The sequence below is a fragment of the Vipera berus genome (assembly GCF_964194415.1).
Source record: "Vipera berus genome assembly, chromosome: 11".
Lineage (NCBI taxonomy): Eukaryota > Metazoa > Chordata > Lepidosauria > Squamata > Viperidae > Vipera > Vipera berus.
The window spans coordinates 13,960,592-13,981,268 of record NC_138214.1 but is presented as its reverse complement, the minus strand read 5'-3'; the positions used below and the strand labels follow the sequence as shown (position 1 = coordinate 13,981,268).

General features: G+C 43.3%; 1 protein-coding gene across 1 annotated transcript; it reads right to left on the bottom strand.

The window, feature by feature from the left end:
* Nucleotides 1-239: 239 nt before the first annotated feature.
* On the bottom strand, nt 240-18,169 carry VSIG1 (V-set and immunoglobulin domain containing 1; the record flags this gene model as incomplete). The annotated part of the gene is made up of 8 exons (XM_081336871.1): nt 240-472; nt 2,026-2,164; nt 3,589-3,708; nt 4,827-4,994; nt 6,768-6,954; nt 10,935-11,086; nt 16,587-16,670; nt 18,100-18,169. 8 exons carry the CDS (start codon nt 18,167-18,169, stop codon nt 319-321), a joined length of 1,074 nt encoding a protein of 357 aa, XP_081192997.1. The 3' UTR covers nt 240-318.
* Nucleotides 18,170-20,677: the final 2,508 nt, after the last annotated feature.

Genomic DNA, 20,677 nt, shown 5'->3' with positions numbered 1-20,677 from the left:
AAAATTAAGAGGCCAAGAGAGGGCTTTCAAGGTACCAATCCACCCTCTTGTGATTGAGGTACCCAGCTGCTGCGGTTTATTCAATTAATCATGGTTTTAGACAATCTCACGTGTGGTGTGAATCTGGTCAGGTTATGGGTCTCGTATGAAATGAATAGAAGGCTGGAGAAATTCGATCTCAAATGACTAGGCACGAATGCCCAATGTGTCACTATTTCAAAGCCACAGATAACGGGATCAGTGTAAAAAAATCATGATTAGATGGCCTGCTTTTTAGGGCAACCACTGGCTTTAGGAAACGGATTGATGGCCCATTTCCTACATCTCATTTTCAGGCAATATGGCAACTTGGGCTTCTTCAGGGCTACCATGTTCTCCCATCTCATTAGCTTCTTTGTTTGGTGGGACTGCAGCCATGGGAACGCTGGCTTGGCTGGGCACTGCAGCATATTCCGACTTTGTGGGCATAGGCCTGCAGAAAAACAAGGAGTTGAATTGAATTGAATACTTTCTTTGGCCAAGTATGATTAGACACACAAGAAATTTGTCTCCAGTGCAGAAGCTCTCCGCATACATGCAAAGCAACGGAATAGTAGTAGTAGTAATAACAGTAGTAGCAGTAGTAATAATAATAATACCACCACCACCACCAATGGGAGTAAAGAAGATAAGAAGGATAAAGAATACTACAGCCATATTATGGATAAATGGATAGATAACACATAGGCATTAAGACAATTTAAAAGCTTACGTGGATGTGCAATTTTTCTTGATGCAGCATGTTGCGGGAGAAGCCCATTCAAACACCTCTTTTATGGAAAGGCTCAACGGGGTGGGCTTTCCCAGTTCAAGGGTCTTAGGTTGCAATTCCATCATTCGTGTCTATTGGGCAGAATGCTGAGAATTGAAGTCCAGGGCAGGAGGAGATACTCGGTTGGAGAAGGCTGTAGTAACCCTTTTAGGCTAATCCAACGTTATTCTATTTTTCCTGCTTTACATGGGTCTAGTAGTTTTATATAATCTCAACTTCAGCTTCACTCTCTGCCTACGTGTAGTTTATCTGATCATGTTATTGAGGTGGTCTCCATCCCTGTCTTCTTGGAGGGTCTAGTCCAGGGGTAGGGAACCTTGGCTCTTTTATGACTCGTGGACTTCAACTCCCAGAATTCCTGAGCCAGCCACGAGTCATAAAAGAGCCAAGGTTGCCTAACCCTGGTCTAGTCAATTAGCCAAATGTCTGCCATGAAGCAATGACCAGTCTAACCTTACATAGCTTCTGACATAAAATATGGAATAATCAAGCTGGAAGGGACCTTGGAGGTCTTCTAGTCCAACCCCCTACTCAAGTCGGGAGACTTTTATCACCCCAAGCAAATGTCTGCCCAGGCTCTTCTTAAAAAGACTGCTGTGATGGATCACCCACAACTTCTGGAGGCAAAACTCTTCCACTGATCAATTGTTCTCACTGCCGGTAAATTTTCCTTAGTTCTAGGTTGGATCTGCCTTTATTGATCTTTCTTTAATTTAATTTAATGATCTAGCAGCTTTCCTGGTTACTCATAAATTCAACTTGGTTCCTTTATGTGCCCATAAAAATTGCAATTCTTAGCCTGGGATTGCATCCTTCACTACTTATTGGGGAGGTTTTCTTAGTTTTTTTTTTTAAATCCTATCTTATTGTGTAAATAACTCAAGGTGGCGAAAGCACCTAATATTCCATCTTCCTATTTTTTCCACAAGATCCCTGTGAAGTCAGGATTTGGCTTAGCTACTATGGCTGGTCCACCAGGGATGTAGCTTAGTCTGACGTACGAAGCCAGCCAATTGAGGCTGATTCTACATGTCTACTGAAGGCCCATCATTGACAGCCTAACCTTGGAATCGAGCCAGTGTGCTGAGAAAAATAAATCTGCGACTTATTGGCTAAACTCTTGTTCCAACAAACTCTGGATTAAAACCATGAGCCAACCTGAGTTCGGACAAATTTCAGAGCTTTCTTTCGAAAAGTTTTCTCGACAAACTTACTGCATTTCCTTGGAATCAGGATTCTGCTTTCTCCTCTTCTTCTTCTCTCTGGAGATGAGAATCCAACCGAGGACACATATCAAGGCAGCGGCTAGAATTGCCGCAATTAATGCTCCCGCAATGATGCCGCCTTCTGAATCTGCCGGGAGAGAGAAAAAAACTCCTATCATTTATACAAGAAACTCCTTAGCAGAGGACGCGAAGCGGGTACCTCACACTTCTGAGTGGATTAGAGAATACGAAAGGCGATGTATCCATCTTGGCAAGATTTGCACATATTGTCAGTTTGGCTTAGTGTGCTATGTGCACATTTGGCCGTTCTGCCTTGGACCAACACAGCAGGATGAAAAACTTCTGATTTCGGGTTCCTTTGTGAATGCCGCTGTTGAAATCAAGGGGGCTTCCCTTTGGGGGACCAAAATGGCGCCCTTTCAGTGTGTGAATTCCAACCAGCTCTTTTCAATTCATGAATGTGATGGAGTAATTACAGGGCCCTTTTGGTGGCACAATAATTCAAAGTCAACATAGAATAATAGTGTTGGATGGGACCATGGAGGTCTTCCCACTCCAACCCCTTGCCTATGGCAGGAGATCCTAACCACTCTGACTTTCCCAGTCTCTTTTTGAAAACCTCCAGCGTTGGAGCACACACAACTTCTGAAGGCAAGCCATTCCACTGATTAATTGTCCTCACTGCCAGGAAATTTCTCCTTAGTTCTAGGTTGGATTTCACTCGAAAGGAAATGCTTCAATCACATCTCTATTACAATTCGGTTAGGACCTCAGGGAAATGTGTTGATTCCCTAATTGGGTGCTGCTTTATCTTTAAAACTACCTCATAGGTAGCTTGATGTTTTCATTTTTTTTCTGTTGAGGAATGAAGACCAAGGAAAAATGGCTTCCCCCAAAAAAAAGACAAGGGCTAAGTTTGGGTTGAGGCCATGCTACACTTACAGCATCTGAGCTTGGCCCCTCGTTTACATTTCCATTCATTTACAGTTCTACCCTGGTGTTCCCTTCAGAAGATGTTCAACAATACGGTAAGATTAGGATTAAAAAAAAAACACTTTCCAAGTTATACAAAATCATCTAAATTATATAATATTTAACACCCAGTAAGTAAGCCATTATTAGAGAGCCAGCTGTGTGTAGTAGTTAAGGCATCAGGCTAGAAACCAGGGGCTGTGAGTTCTAGTTCTGCCTTAGCCCAAAGCCAACTGGGTGACCTTGGGCCAGTCCCATTCTCTCAGCCCAGGGAAGGGCGCAATGGCAAATCGCTTCTGAAAAACCTTGCCAATGGGGTTTTTCAGAAGCGGTTTGCCATTGCCGCCTCCTTGGGGCTGAGAGAATGGGACTGGCCCAAGGTCACCCAGTTGGCTTTGGGCTAAGGCAGAACTGGAACTCACAGTCACCAGGTTTCCAGCCTGAGAATTGTGGTGTTTCCGTGCTTTTATTAAAATAGTTGAGGTGTGTTTTTTTAATTATAAAAAAAACGGCTGGTTTACACAAGAAGCAATGTAGAAACATTGGAAATTAAATGGAACAGGTAAGACAAAACTCAACGTTTTGTGGTGAGGTCAATGTGACAGGAGCTGTTTCCAAGGACGTTGATAGCTGTACATTGGTAAAAGCCTTCTTCAAATCGGGACAGGTTGCCTAGAACCAGGCGTCCTGAGGAAGGATCTGGAAAGAAAGACAGGAGGAAGGCCTCATCTTAAAACCTAGTTAGTGCTGGCATCGATTTGGCCCAGAATCCCTTGGATAGCGAGATAATGGGCAGCGTACAAATGTATTAATAATCATTTTGGAAGATGGGAAGTGTCAGCTTCTTAAGGTGGGCTGACACCGCAGAGATTTCAGGAACTGTACTTTATTGTAGAGTGTATTAATGTAAGTTTGAAAGCTTATATTACCTCTGTTTCCCCCAAAATAAGACCCAATCAGAAAATAAGCCCTACCATGATTTTTCAGGATGCTTGTAATGTAAGCCCTACTCCCAAAATAAGCCCCAGTTAAGATCGTCAGCCAGATGGACGCATTATTACCATATTTCTCCGGAAATAAGACTTACCTGGAAAATAAGCCTTAATGCGTCTTTTGGAGCAAAAATTAATATAAGACCTGGTCTTATTTACGGGGAAACACGGTAACTTCCTCTTGTCTATTTTTATTTATTTATTTTTATTTTATTTTAATTCCATTTATATCCCGCCCTTCTCCGAAGACTCAGGGCGGCTTACAAGTTTAGTAGTAGCCTTCATTCTATGTATATGCCTGCTTATTAGGGCTTTCATACACCCTCCAAGCGGCATTATTACAAAGTCAGCTTAATTGCCCCCAACAATCTGGGTCCTCATTTTACCTACCTGGGAAGGATGGAAGGCTGAGTCAACCTTGAGCCTGGTGGGATGCGAACCTACACTAATTGCAGGCAGCTGGTGTTACTTAAGGAGGCATTAGCCTACTGCTCCACAGCCCCTCCAGTACTGGAAGATTGCTGTCATAACACCTCTTATTCCTCCTCTTCATTGGACTAGACATATCTAGTTCCCGCAACTGTTCATTGTTTTGTTTTAGCCTCCAGTCCCTAATCATCAAGTTCTAGAGCGTCAAATCTTCTTGTATCGTGGTGACCAGAACTAGACACAGTATTCCAAGGGCGTCCTCAACAGAGCCACAAAAGTGATGAGGCCACCCTTGAAATATTGTGTCCAATTCTGGTCACCAAGATGCAAAAAAAAAGACGCTGAATTGTTGCATCTCAGCCTTTCCATAGGAACTGGAAGGAGAAAGCTACTCACTGTATGACTCAGTTACAGGCTGCGCTTTATCTCCAGTTAGTCGGTACCATTTGTAGACTGGCTTTGGCAGACCGGTTTGCGAAATGCAGGCTAAAGTGACCAAGTGGCCAATTTCAACGTCAGAATGATGGCTTGAACCAAAATTGCACAGGGGCTTCGAAGGAGGAACTGGAATATGAAACAGCAAACAAAACAGTGAAATTGAAATTATCTTTCTCTTTTTTTTTCTCATTGCGTTGTACGCTAGGGCAGGGCTCCCCAACCGGTGAGCCGTGGCCCACTACCAGTCCGTGGCCTATTTGAAACCAGGCCGCAAGAGTGGCTGGCTGGTGCGTGCGTGTGCATGCGCACAGCCCCACTCGTGTGAGCATCGCCTCACTCATAGGAGGGTTGCAGGCGCTTGTAGCCCAATTTGTGCAAGCATCGCAGGCGCTCGGGGCCTCATGCGAGCATCATGGGTGCTCTCAGTCCCACTTGCACAAGCAACGGGTGCACATGTGCATGCGTGCACATGCACCTGCCCCTCCCTTTCCTGCCCTCCCCTCCTTTGCCTCCTGGAAAGGTTGAGGAACTCTGTTCTAGGGCAGGGGTTCCAACCTCTGGGCCGTGGATTGGTATCGGGCTGTGTCCTGTTAGGATCCGGGCCGCACAGCTGAAGATGAATGGTGGGGAGCGAAACCGCGCATGCGTGGGATCTAGATTGCATGCTTCTCTTCCCTGCCTCCAGTCCATGGGAAAATAATCTTCCACGAAACTTGGTCCCTGGTGCCAAAAAGTTTTGGGACTGCTGTTCTAGAGGACTGTTTTTTTCCAGTCTGGTGCCTTTATGACGCATTGGGCACCTGCTTTTCCAATAACGAGACGGCTCTTCTTATACTTTAGTAATTCTCCAGAAATGAGGTTTTAAATATATCAGCAGTGGACCAAGACTAGCAACTTTCAAACTTGGCAACTTTTAAGATATGTGGGTTTTAACACCCAGAGTTGCCAACTGTGAAAGGAGGAAACTCTTCAAGAAAAATACATAATTCTACAAGATCGGAAAAGTCTTCATAATTCTGGAATGCTTAGAAGAAAAATGGAAATTGTGTTCCTTGGATGGCAGGAGAGCGGAGAGGAATCCTGAGTAGGAAGTATACATTGACTACATTCACATCTTGGACCAAGCTGTTCTTTGTTAAACCATGATTTAATGTAAAAAAAAATCACAACCAACTGCGTTTATGTAACATGAACCATAATTTGGTTTGGTCACACAACAGACTAAGCCACACGTTTGGCCAATTGCATAGATTCGAACACTGTACTATTTGTCTGCACTCAAGATTTGTGTTTACAAAATGACTCACCTGTGACATTACATCATGGTTTGTTTTATAAATCTCAACAATACACTTTGTTAAATCTGACAGACACACAGGATGGCTCAATGCAAGATATGAATTCTGTTGATAGTTAATCAGAAGCTCATGTATACATCTATAGACTGGGTCACATACCATCTTAAGCCATAGCTTGTGGGCTAACTAGGCTTACACACTGTATTAAGCCATAAACAGTGGTTGATCAACCACAGTGAGTGAATACTGAGGGCTTAGATTTGTACACTGCTTCATGGTGCTTTACAGCGGTTTACAGAGTCAGCACATTGCCCCCAACAATCTGGGTCATCCTCATTTTACCGACCTTGGAAGGATGGAAGGCTGAGTCAACCTTGAGCTGGTCAGGATTGAACTCCACGCTGTGCGCAGAGTTTGCCTGCAATACTGCATTCTAACCACTGCGCCACCACGGCTCTTACATTCAATATGCTAAGCCAGAACAGAATGCAAAACATAGTTTGGCTTAGCTTGATGTGGTAGCCAATTACTGAACCTTTAATTCACTGTAGCAGGTGACGAGCACAGAAACACACTAAAGTAGAAAAGGTGAAATAAGTACCTAGCACGCTGACCGACACTGATTTTTCACCTTCGCTTGCAGCACCGTCCTTAAAATTGTAAACTGAACACCTATAAACCCCTGAGTCTGAGGGCTGCATGTTGAAGATGGAAAGGTTTGCGTCTCCTGTGTTGTTTGCTACTTGACATCGGCCCTTCAACTGTCCAAGGTAATAAGATTTGCCAGACTGCCAAACATAAATCTGTGAAACAGAATTTGACATTCATCAAAGCGGTGGTGGAAGAAAAAAAAATGAGGTTATTTGTTTTCCTCCCGATTTTGAGCCTGTCTGTAAAAAAAAAAAAAAAAAGATAAGTTTCCAGGTCAGTTCAGAAAACAGTAAAATACATATATTAGAATTCCACCTGTCTTTTGATAACTGTACATTGGTGCTGGGTGCGTCACTGATCAACTAGTAGTTAACTAGATTTCATCTAATGCAGAAATATCCTTAGGATTCCTGGGATGCTTCAACAAGATTAAGGTCCAAAACCGTAGTTCCAGATTAATTATGAAGTATTTACAGGGGGGAAAAACAGATAAAGCATTTAGAATGGCCTTCACCATCCCCAACTTAATTATTAAATATCTGCGGAGGAGATCTCTGGCATCTAATGCGTGCAAGGAGATCTAAAAAATATTATTAAAAAAGTCCATCCAAGGCAGCGAACTTTTCCACTTTGGCCCCGCAGGTGTTCGTTAGAAGACTTATCATTAACTACTTTCTCCATAATAGAATGAGCTCTATTAGGGATGGATTTTAGCTAGATTTTAGCCATGCTGTACTGATTTAAGAACATAAGAGGAGTCCTGAAATTGGATTAGGCTAAGGGCCAGCAGACAGGGTCACACAGTCAACTGCATGCCAGAAGAACACAAAGACAGATCGGAAACACATTCAGCTTCTCAGCGGGCGCTTAGGAGATCCTGCCTGTGGTCACCATTGATTCCTACCAAATTTGTCCATCGTCACCAATAGCAGTAGATTCCACCGCTGAACAGCCCAATGTATGAACCTATATTCCCTTTCCATAGGAGATCCTGAGTTTTATCATTTACAGAAGTACAGGATAACAGGGCTGGAAGGGATCCTGGAGGTCTTCTAGTCCCATCCCCCCCCGCTGGAATAGGAGACCCTATATTATTCTGGATAAATGGCTGTCCAGTCTCCCGGTGATGGATCCCCCATTACTTCTGGAGGCAAAGCCGTTCGGCGGATTAATTGTTCTCACTGACAGGAAATTTCTCCTTAATTCTAAATTGGGTTCTCTTTTTTTGATAAGCTTCCATCTGTTACTTCTTGTCCTGCCCTCAGCTGCTTTTGTTTTATTTATTTATTTTTCCACATTTCTGAACCACCCATCTCCCTCAAAGAGGTGTGTGTGGGGGGAAAAAAAATCTCCTCTAGCTACGTTTTGCACACCGTGCACGGTTTTTAGACACCTCCACTACTGTGTGTCGCCAAGAAAAATAAAAAAGGCCTTCCAATAATTGTGCCTTTTGAAGTGCAGTTTTGAGAGGCAGGTGAGTTAAACACTATCATTTCTCTGAGCTTGCTTGTTTTCTTTCATTACCCAACTACCATAGGTAACATCATCAGTGATAGAAGGGAGGGAGGGAGGGAGGAGGAGGAGGAAGAGGAGGAGGAGGAGGAGGAGGAGGAGGAGGAGGAGGAGGAGGAGGAGGAGAATGATGACTGTGGGCTCCTTGGTGCTCTCTGAACTTCCTTGTTTTCTTGCAGACGTTTCATTACCCAAACGAGGTAACACCATCAGTGCTAGAAAGGAGTGGGATTTGTGGAGTGAAAAGGGGGGAGGAGGAAGAGGAGATGGGACAAGGAGGAGGAGGAGGACTGTGGGGTCTTTGGTGCGGTCTGAGCTCGAAGACGTTTCATTAACCAACTAGGAAACATCATTATTGTTAGAAGAGAGTGTGAAGAACTGAATTCCAGAAACTCATCTGAGCTTTTAACAAAAATGCGCAGGTAGACTTTGACTTACGACCGGTTCCCAAATTCCGATGAGCACCCCTCCTTCCTGTGGTCACCAAAATGTGTTGAACACTCAGCAACAAGCAGCAGTTTACAGCATCTCTGGCTCACATAATGGCATTTTATGATGGTTTTGCTTATAACCGGCATTTACTTCCAGGTTTTCAGCAAAATCAACCCACAGTGAACGCTGGGCTTAACAACTGCAATGTATGCATAACGGCCACTGGAAAAAAGGTCATAAAATCGGGTTGGTCACAGGGGTGACCCACTTTAGAACCATTAAGACTCATGACCCTGATGGCCAAGCTCAATTACAGTCGTACGTCAAGGACTAACCTGTATAAGGAGCACATTAGAAATCCCAAACGATCGTATCCTTCTTCTTATAGATTTCATGTTCTTACCTTGTGAATCTCGCTACATCTTCCCCGTTTATCTGTGATAGACACAGTCTTCCCACAATGACTGGTGGCTTTTTCACCCCTATAAAGGCATGTTGATGGCTGCGTTTGAGTAGAAATGTGCTAGTCTATGAGTTGGTGACTTGGATTTTTTTTTAAAAAAAACAACAACACACAGCACTCTTTTCTTTTTAATGTGAGCAATATGGATTTTCATTGTAGGGTTGCCCCGTCTCCTTTTGGGCCCTAAAGTCACCATTCGGAGTTCACGATCAGGGCTCCGGGATTGCAGCTCTCAGTCTTGGGACTGCTGTTTATTTCAACTTCCTCTCCTGGGATTTTAATTCTGCCCATCTTGTAGAGGAAGTTGTTAACACTAGAGTTCTACGTTAAGGCGCCAGGCTAGAAAGTGGGTAACCGTGAGTTCAAGTTCCATCTTAAGCCATGAGAGCCAACCGGGTGACATTTTGCCAGTCACTCTCTCAACCCAGCCCACCTCACAGGGCTGTTGGAGAACATAAGAGGAGGAAGCATCCATTGGAAATGTACGCTGGATATGTTTGCCACCTTGAATTATTTGTAAAAATAATAAAGGTGGGATTAAAATAAATGCATGAATGAAGGTTACTGGTGGCAGCAAAAATATGCACTAATAAAAAAAATGCTGCCCTTACTCAACTATCAGCAAAGCCAATGATTAGGAAGTAAGGTGTTGGAATTCATCGTTGGAATGTATTTCTATGCAACAACTATAGTGCTCTAGTATTCAGCCAGTAGATGGCAGCATATACAAGTTTGGATCTATGGTATATATACTCTGCTCTTTTGTTCTAAGTAGTTTCCTGTTTCAGTTAGATAGTTGAGCAGTAAAGCACATGGTGACTGTACTGGTTTTTTTGCTCTGTGTGGTGTTTTATATGAATAGAATTTCTAACATAGAGAATAGCCAGAGAAGACCTGATGTGTTGTCCTCATAACCAAAGAACAGGGGACATATTCCTCTGTTTCATGTAGTCCAGCTATTCCTACCTGGGGAGCTGTCAGGTATAATAGAACACAACTTTCATAATTCTCAGCCAGGATGGTCCATGACTAAAAAATCATGGAAGTGTATGTCATATCTGTTCGACAAATCCCAAAGGGCACACAATTGAAAAAGATTGATTTAGGATTAAGGATTAAGTTGGGCAATTAAATAATATATATAATAGATACTGCCTTGATGGAAGGGATGTTAATTGATGAAGAATATCTGATAGCATCCTCCAAATTTAAAGTTTTTAGCATTCTAAGCATAACACCAAACAAGAGGCCTTAGAAGCCAAGACTGATTGTTTCTCTGCTGGCTTAAAATGGATTTAAAGAATGAAGTAAAGGCAATATGATTACTTTGGTCTCATTACTTCTCTGCTGAAGTACATCTCTGGTCTCTCCTTATAAATAAAAAACATAAACTTATCTTACTTTAAACTCAGTGGAGATCCTCCTACTGAACTACAATAACTTTAGATTGTACCAAAGAAGAGAATATTTGTAACTCAGGGTTAAGCTGTAGGGTACTTGGTGTTCTCTGAGTTTGGTGGTTTTCTTGCAAATGTTTCATGACCAAACTACGGTAGATAAAATCATCAGTGCACTGAGGATGTTATCTGGTTTGGTCATGAAACATTACCAAAGTTTAGATTGTGTTCCTCATAGCATTCGGAATTCAAAACAACCTTAACCAGGCAATAAGTAACAGCTCAAGTTTGAAATAAAAGCTTAATGTCTTACTCCCGGAGGTTGCAGATTGTTGCCATAAAAATTCCATTGAATCATATTAGGAGTCGTTGCTGTATCATACATGCAAGGAAGTGTGATGTTGGCGCCAACTGTTGTATTCACGGCACTCTTTGGCATGGTCACAATCACACCCTTCACAAGACCTGTGGAAAATCAATTGATTATTTAGGACAAAAAAAAATCAATCAAGGGTCTAGTTGTGTTCAGGAACTGATATGTCACCACTTTCCAATCTCTGTCTCGGAAAGCAATCTCTGTCTCTTTGGCCAGTTGAAGCGTCTCAACCAAACGGAGGTATTTTGGATTATATGCCAGCCTGATGGAATAATTGTAGCCATTATCTTCCTAGCCATGTATTTAAAAAGAAAATCCGGGGACCACGTTCATGGAAGAGAGGGGGGGAAAAGCAGATGAGGGCATCAAGGGATTCCTAGCCTCGACATCAAAATCTATCTCAAAATAGGCCAATCCAACAGAACTCTATAGAGGGAGACAGAATAGCAACAAGTAGATTGTGATATCATTAGGCAAAGGTGGTTAAGTGGGAGGACTGATAGTAAACTTACTGTTCAACACTGCTGTAATTGCAAATGGTTGCTAAACAAAGCAGTCACTAAACAAGGACTCTGTTTTTGAACTTAGCTTGAGTCCAAGTAATATAATGATTGATAGATTGATTTTATATATATACATATATGTTTGCGTGTGCGTGTGTCTCTGTGTGTGTCTGTATCTGTGTGTCAATGTACATAACCTTAGGTAGTTATGGGGAACACAGAGTGGACTAACCCACATTTGGTTGCCAGGCTAATGCCTTGCTTTTTATTGGATTTATATCCTAGTTTTTGTCCAAACATCTGAGAAATGGGCCTATCTGACACATCCGCTCTGGGATAGAACATGAAGCAACTTCCCGCCAAGAAAATAACCTGGATATGTCGTTGAAGTCAATAGGAATTAAGTTCGATTCCCATTCAATTCAAAGAAGGCTTTACTTTTATGAATTAATACTGCTCTAGAAAATACAGGTAATCCTCAACTTATGACCACAGTTGAGCCCAAAATTTCTGTTGTTAAGGGAGACATGTATTAAATGTTAAGTGAATTTTGCCCCTTTCTTGCCACAGTTGTTATGTGAATCACTGCAGTTGTTAAGTCAGGAACACCATTGTTAAATGAATCTGCTTCCGCATTGACTTTGCTTGTTCAGAAGGTCGCGAAAGGGGATCACGTGTCCCCGGGACGCTGCGACCGTCATAAATATGAACCAGCCGCCAAGCATCTGAATTTGGATCACATGACCGTGAGGATGCTGCAGCGGCCATCCGTTGAAAAACGTTAATGCCACTTTTCTCAGTGCCATCGTAATTTTGAACGGTGGCTAAACGAACGGTGGTAAATCGAGGACTACCTGTGTGCAGATGGCATCTGAGTCTTGCCTTGTGAGACGCAAAAACAAACCTAGCAACTGTTATGTAGGGCCCTGCCAGTAAGTACACTTGTGCAGTGGGAGGATTTAGATAACCAAAGTCAACTTAATAATCTCATAATCAAGGCCAAATGAAACAGCAGATGGAAGCTCTGTGGTCAGATATGGGAAAGTCCTGTTCTTTTCTTAAAAGCAGCAACACAAAACGCTCCACTCAGTGGAGTGCCTAGAAGTTAAGGACAACTTTACGTCTTCTAGAATGGCCCAATTGAGATCAAAGAGGAGGAAAAGGGATAGCAAGGCAAGCCCTCTGCAGAATCCCAAATTTGTCAGTTATCCTTTCTGCTAATGTTAGGGTAGAGGGCGGAAGAAAAATGAGAAGTTACTAACTCTCTCCTTGTGACTTCGTTGAAATGCCACGGTGGTCAGCATTTGAAGCACTGACTTAATACTCAAGTAGCTACGTGACTGGTAAATTGGGTTCACCCATTAGATGAGCCTTAACGGAAGCCTTTGGTTTACGGGGTTTTATATTATATTATACTACGGAAAATCCTTAGCTGACCAGTTGTGGTTAAAGCAACCCATGGCTTCTTGCAAGTGTGTACCTGGAAGTGTAGAGTTTGTTTGCATGGTACAATAAACCAAATTTTCTCAAGCTTAGCAACTTTGAGATGCGTGGACTTCAACAGCCAGAATGTATGCTGTCTGGCTGGGGAATCCTGGGAGCTGAGGTCCACACAACCTGAAGCTGCCGAAGTTGGGAAACCCTGCAGCCACTCTGGAGTGTTACCCCCATCTTTCCTGCAGCCTTTCAGCCATGATTTGAGGCTTATTTTGTTGCATTTACCTTCGCATTCAATTATAGAACCATAGATATATTTACGAACTCTCGCATTAAAGTTGCAGTTTTGGTATTAGGGTCTGAAGTGCTCTGGAATCAGGACCAGCCTTGGAGGCCTTCAAGATTTTCAAGAAATGATTAGACAGCCATTTGTCTGGAATAGTATAAGGATCTCCTGCTTGTGCAGAGGGCTGGACTAGAAGACCTCTAAGGTTCCTTCCAGCTTGGTTATTCTGGGTCAGACTGCACATCTCAGCCCAACATCAAAACCAGCATTATCCAAGTTTCATGCCTCTTTTTCCCCCCAAATTAATAACAGTGATAAACATGCATATAAATTAAAACATAGAGAGCACAGTGTGATTATAACAGATGGATGCAATGCTTGGTCCAAGCTGAGCGAGAACTTGGGTTTTCCTCTTGGCATTGCTGCTTTTCATTTCAAACCACAAATTTACAAGCTCAGTTTTACATGTGATAGTGAAAAATGTGGTTTTTTTTAAAAAAAAAACAAGTTTGCCACCCCCACACATCTGCGGTGTTCGTTTATGGTTCTTCAGGGCCTGAGAATTTATTTATTTTTTTGTAGATACAGAATTAGAGAAAAACGGTGTTGGGTGGGAACACTGAAATTGTGGTCAAAAACCTATGAAGAGATCTGATGGGGAAAGAATTGACTATCAAATAATTAGTCTTAGTATACAGCCAAGTAGCAAGAACTCTCTCGCCAATTTGCAGGATGATTAAAAGGAGAGATATCAAAGAATAGTCAAACACCAAAGATTAATACCAAAAATTATTGGCCTATTCTAAAAGGCAATTTAAAAAAAAACATCGGTGCAGAATTTATACCTATCAACTCAGCAAGCCAGGAAGAAATAGGTTTCAAGGAACTGGGCTATCTGCAGAACAGACGTTTATCCCAAATTAGAGCAAGATGGATCCTGTGGCCGCTGGGGTGCAATTTACATGGTTTAAGTGAATGGAAAGGGTAGCACCTTTGGGGGAGCATGGTGGCTCATGAGTTTAGGACACTGGGCTGATGATTGGCAAGCTTGTGTTTGAGACCCTGTTGCTGCTGCGGAATGGGGTGAGCTCCCATCACACACCTCCAGCTCCAGCTCCTGCCAACCCAGCAGTTTGAAAGTGGGAGATTACAAATAGATAGATAGATACCACTTCGGTGGGCAGCTTAAGAGGGACATGAAAGGAGCCCCCAAATGGGCATGCCCTGGGCAACGGTGATGCCACAGTTCAATCCTTTCAACCTGGAAGGGCTTTGGTGCTCCCGACGTGACTAAGGTAATAGTGGCACTTTTCAGGCTATTGATGGCAAGAAGCAGTGGAACGGGGCAGAAGACCCAGTGAGTGTCTAAAATACCATTCAGTCGGCCACAATGGTATGTTGCACACCTGACACCCCCCAAAATTATGGAACTTTGATTGCACCATTGTGGCTACCAGCTAAAGTTTTTTGACCACACCCTGCAGACATCTATGGAGTGTAGCAAGAGTTTGAGGTTTAATTTCCTTCCTTCCTTTCTTTCATTCTGCCTGTTTTTGGAGTCTCCAAATGTTAGCTTCATCTTGCTCCTTCCTTCCTTCCTTCCTTCCTTCCTTCCTTCCTTCCTTCCTTCCTTCCTTCCTTTCCTCCTTCCTTCCTTTCCTCCTTCCTTCCTTCCTTCCTTCCTTCCTTCCTTCCTTCCTTCCTTCCTTCCTTTCCTCCTTCCTTCCCTCCCTCCCTCCCTCTTTTCTTTCTTTCCTTCCCCCTTCCTCTTCTTTCTTTCTTTCTTTTCTTTTCTTTTCTTTTCTTTTCTTTTCTTTCTTTCTTTTGAGCTTCTCCAATATCTCAGAGGTTCTATCTGCTAGAATGATGGAAACAGTATGAACCAAGTTCCATCTGTTTCCTACCCCTTCTTATATTTCTTTAATTCACCCTTTCTTTCTGTCCAGGTTAGAAGCTTGCTCACTAAACTTTGCTCTGGCTAAATGCCTGCTTTCAAGACCATTCATATATATAGGAACATGCTTTTCTTTCCAACAGGGTGGATACATCTGAAAAGATCCACCCAGACCCTGGGATCTCTAAATGTATTCTCTGGACTAGATCCAGGCTCAGCTCCATGCAGTGCACATAAGAGGAGTCAAGTTTGGAAATCTGCACTTTTTACATCACAGGTAAGAGGTAATTGAGGTAATTTTCTTGCTGTAAAGGATGGAATTGAAAGAATAACCAAAGCTGAGAAGCCACTCTTGATCACAGCCTCTGTCTGGGAGACCAGAAATCTAGAAACATCCTCAGTTGCATTTCTTCCAGGATGATGTGCCAGAATGAGGGGCTCTCTCTTCTCCAAGAGTGGCCCTCAGAACCAACATCTGCCCCAATTCAGTTTCAGTCCATTGTCCACACAAGTTGACCTCACATGGGAAAATTTCTAACCTTCTTCTTAGTTCAATCGATCAGAATACAGCTGGAAGGGACCTTGGAGATCTAGCCCGCTGATCAAGCAGGAGACCTTATGCCATTTCGGACAAGTGGCTATCTAGTCTCTTCTTGAAAGCCTCCAGCGTTGGGACACCCACAACATCTGAAGGGAAGCCATTCCACTGGTTGATTGTTCTCACCATTAGGAATATTTCTCCTTAGATCTAAGTTGCTTCTTCTCTCCTTGACTAGTTTCCATCCGTTGCTTCTTGTCCTGCCTTCTGGTGCTTTGGAGAATAGCTTGACTCCCTCTTCTTTGGGGCAACCCCTGAGATACTGGAAGACTGTTATCATGTCACCCCTAGTCCTTCCTTTCTCTAGACTAGCCCTACCCAGTTCCTGCAACCAAGAGTTGAATTTATATATATATATTTTCCTTCCCAGATCGCTTCCCTACCCAGTAAGCAGTTGAGCTGACACATTAAGAGCCCATTTCTTAAAACATGCATAAACCATTTTTTAATAATAAAAAACACCATGTGAAATATGCAATAAACATTATTACTCAATAAACCCCAACAAAACCAAATCAGAGTGTTATTAACGTCTAGGATTCTGGAAGACGAGCATCTTTTTGGGACCATTCAAAGCCCAAAAGAGAAGGCGCCTAGCCTAGAAAGTTACCATCCCCACCAGAATCCTGCTATCCAAGGGGAATTCCAACAGCATCCAGAAATAAAGGAATAAAACTACCTACACATTGGAGAACTGGGAGGGCTCCAACCTAGAATCACCGAAGGAGATAACCTTTGAACGTCCATCCTCAACTTTTCTGCATCCCCGAATATCCCATTCGTGTTCAGCGTTGAGTGTCTTAAAACGCATTCATTTTCCATCGTTTTCCCCCTTGTTTTGAATTCAGCTGCCAAATCGTATAGGCCTTACCTAGAAGTGCTGTCAGAGTGGCCAAGATCCTCAGCGTGATCACTAACATTTTCACCCGCAGGATAAGAAACAGAAGACGCTTCCCTGAGAAAGAGCAAATTCAAAATGGAGCTTGTGGGATACGGGCTTTGACTTTTACTTATCAGCCAAGCCAGTCAACAAAGAGTTGACTCCTTCAGCCATTATCAGATATCCCCAACAGTTCTCCGGCTACCTGGACAATTAGCTCAGCCAAAACCGTTTTCTGAGGTGTGGACTATTGAAATATTTGTTAATCATAAACCAAAGGTACAAGGAGGCATCTATTGGCTGGAGGGTGGCACCCTTAAAAATACAACAGTTTGGTAGTGGCTGTTCTGCACCTTCTTTTCAGCTGCAGTTATGCTCATGGCACTTTTTATTTATATTTTATTTCCATTGTACCATTGTTTTTCCTGTGCGTGATCTGTTTGGTTTAGCTCTCAAATCAGATGTTACACCGCCTTATGTAGGTCTGAGATGAACGATCTTTGGAGAAGGGTATTGGAAGAGATGAATATAGTGAGCAGAAGAATAAAAGGGTATAATTATATCAGACCTCTGAGAAGGGGCCTTCCTTCCTTCCTTCCTTCCTTCCTTCCTTCCTTCCTTCCTTCCTTCTTTCCTTCCTTCCTTCCTTCCTTCCTTCCTTCCTTCCTTCCTTCTTTCTTTCCTTCCTGCTTTCCTCCCTCCCTCCCTCCTTTCCTTCCTTCCTTCCTGCTTTCCTCTCTCCCTCCCTTCCTTCTTTCCTTCCTTCCTTCTTTCCTTCCTTCCTTCTTTCCTTCCTGCTTTCCTCCCTCCCTCCCTCCCTCCCTCCCTTCCTTCCTTCCTTCTTTCTTTCCTTCCTGCTTTCCTCCCTCCCTCCCTTTTTAACTTCCTGCTTTCCTCTCTCCCTCCCTCCCTCCCTCCCTCCCTCCCTCCCTCCCTCCCTTCCTTCCTTCCTTCCTTCCTTCCTTCCTTCCTTCCTTCCTTCCTTCCTTCCTTCCTTCCTTCTAAATAACAGAACAATAGAGCTGGAAGGGACCTTGGAGGTCATCTAGTCCAACCCCCTGTTCAGGCAAGAAACCCTACATGATTCCAGACAAACAGATTCCAGACAATCTCTTCTTAAAACTTCCAGTGATGGAGAACCCATAACGTCTGGAGGCAAATCCCTCCACTGATTAATTGTTCTCACTGTCAGGAAATTTCTCCTTGGTTCTATGTTGGATCCCTCCTTGACAGGTTTCCATCCATTGTTTCTTGTCCTGTCTTCATTCCTAGCAACTGCTAGGAATGAAGCGAGCTTGATATGGGAGAATCCTTAGGAAAGGAATTGAAAAGTAAATCTGCTGGTGATGTTACCACGATCTCCTTCAAAACTAGGGTGCAACCATTTTGTGCCATTTTGCTCGCCACGTTTAAAGGACCAGATTGTAGAAAGTTAGAAAACATGAAGGGCAATCTTCTTGTAGAATAAATTTCCTCGGTTGCTGAGTGAAAATCTAGACCTCACCCCCATCTTTCCTCTCCAGAACTCTGGATTTTGGAATTGGCTTCCTGAAAGCCCAAGGAATGATGGGCATGTTAACAGACCCAATCACTTGAGGTCCAAAAAGGAGAACCAGAAGCTTCTCCTGCTTTTTTCATCCATTTGTGCTAGACCTCCTCAGGTAAAAGTGGGCAGGTACCTCGTCTGCTCTGTTCAAGAGAGAGCCGGGCATGGCAACTCTTATCTCACGATAGAGTGGAAAGTCTCACAGTTCGGTGCCAGGCGCTGCTTGCTGACAATTGATGTGTATCAGTATTGTGCAAACCAAACAGCCCAATTCTAAATCACCAATGTTTAAAGAATAGCATAAATGAAAATGGAGTCCGTCTTCTCCTATGCTCCCCTGGGCAAGCTCAGCCTGCAGGCAAAGTAGACACCTCTAAGCATTGGGCAACCTTATTTTGCTTAGAAACAGGTCTACTACAAGGGGAGTAGCTTCCCTCCCCTCGTTTTCAGATGAAGCACAGTGTTCACCGAAGTTAGTAATCCTTTCGATTTATGGAAAGAACCCAGGGGTTTTCTGTAGGGAGCAAAGTCAGTGTTTGATGTCCAAATTCAGTTCCAGCACTGATTGCCTTCCTCCTAACCTCCCTATAATAATGTATTGGGCCTTTTACTTGAACTGTTTGTGTCTTTGAATGCTGCTTGAGATGGCTTAATTAGAGTGTCTGTGTGACAGTCGCTGGCTGCCCAGACATGCAGTCTCCAGGACGACCATTGGTTGGCTCTAGGGCGGGAATAGGTTCCTTTAAACCTATTGGCCGCCGCCTATTGGCCAACCGTATAAGTAGCTGCCTAGAAGCCTCGGTTACAAGTTCTGTTCCTGTTACTACAATAAAGCAATGTTCCTGTTTGAACTCTCTCGTCTGGCCTCCTGCTTGCAAGAAACCCACTACACAACACTCCCCATTCATCCCCTCCCCTTCACTAGAAAAATAACCCGGTTTTGCCCAGTATCTACACCAGGATTCTAGGTCCCTGTAATTGTATGTGGGAATGACCTGGGGAGGGAGGGCAAAGAGAGGCTGCCTAGGGAACAATCAGATAAGAGAGAGCATAGTCCAGTGGTTCTCAACCACCCCAATGTCATCACAGGGGGTCTGCAAAGAAGAAACGTTATGATTAAAATCTTGAGCTAAGTCTTGGTGGTCTGTGGCCACAAAAGGTATTTAAAGGGGGACCATGGTGAAGAAAAGGTTGGCATAGCCCACAGCAGTATAGTGGAGGGGAAAAAGGCACTGAGAAGGGGCCCTCCTTAGCTTCTCAGCCTGTAGAAGAGATAGCAGGAGATCTATACGATCAAACTTGCAAGGTTCTGCCAATGTAGTTTTGCAATAAAGTAGAATTAGCTTATCTGGCTGTGTTTCCTGTCTGGTTCACCTGGTAAAGCTGACAGTGGCAAAAGCCGGATGTGCAGTCCATCTGGTCTCCACGCCCATCCTAGAGAGGCCCTGACCTTGTCCCCAAATCCCGTCCCTTCTGCAAATTCCTTCCTGACTCCCATTCTTTTCTCCGAATTGCTGGGAAAGGATGCCAAAAACCTGCCCGGCTTTGTATCTCCAGCTCAAAGGGGTTTCCATTTTTTTTTCTACCTGAATTTTAGTAAGATGGCTTCCCAATTGCAATTGTGATTTGGAGATGAATCTATTCTGGAGTGATTCTGAGCAGCCTCCATGTTTAACTGTTTTTGGGGTTTTTTTTTTAGATTATTCCACTGACAAAGTCATCCAATGAATCTATCAAAGTGACGAGTTTCATATGGATCTCCCCAGGTCTGGTCCAATATCACAGCCCAGCACTTCGTAACCTGGACAACTTTAAGATTTATGAACTCCAACTAAGATGATCCAAGGCCTGGAGACTAAAACATACGAAGAAGGGCTGCAGGACTTGGGTTTGGCTAGTCCAAAGAGAAGAAGAAACAGGAGTGACACGATAGCAGTGTTCCAGTATTGGAGGGGCTGCCACAAAGAAGAGGGGGTCAAACTATAGTCCAAAGCACCAGCTGGCAGGACAAATAACAATGTTTGGAAACTGACCAAAGAGAGAAGCAACCTGGAATTGAAGAGAAACTTCCTGACAGTGAGGACAATGAATCAGTGGGACAGCTTCCCCCCAGAAGTCGTGGGTTCTCCATCACTGGAGATTTTTAATAAGAGATTAAATAGTCACTTGTCTGAAATGGTATAGGTTCTCCTGCTTGAGCAGGGGGCTGGACTAGAAGACCTTCAAGGTCCCTTCCTGTTCTATTCTATTCTATTCTATTCTATTCTATTCTATTCTATTCTATTCTATTCTATTCTATTCTATTCTATTCTATTCTATTCTATTCCATTCCATTCCTTATACTATTCCTTATTCTATTCTATTCTATTCTGTTCTGTTCTGTTCTGTTCTGTTCTGTTCTGTTCTGTTCTGTTCTGTTCTATCCCAGAATTGAAGTCTACCCATCTTTAAGTTGTCATGGTTGAGAAACAGTGCCCTAGACATAGCAATTTCGTGGAAAATGACAGCATAACACCTTACTCCATTCTTCTGTTAA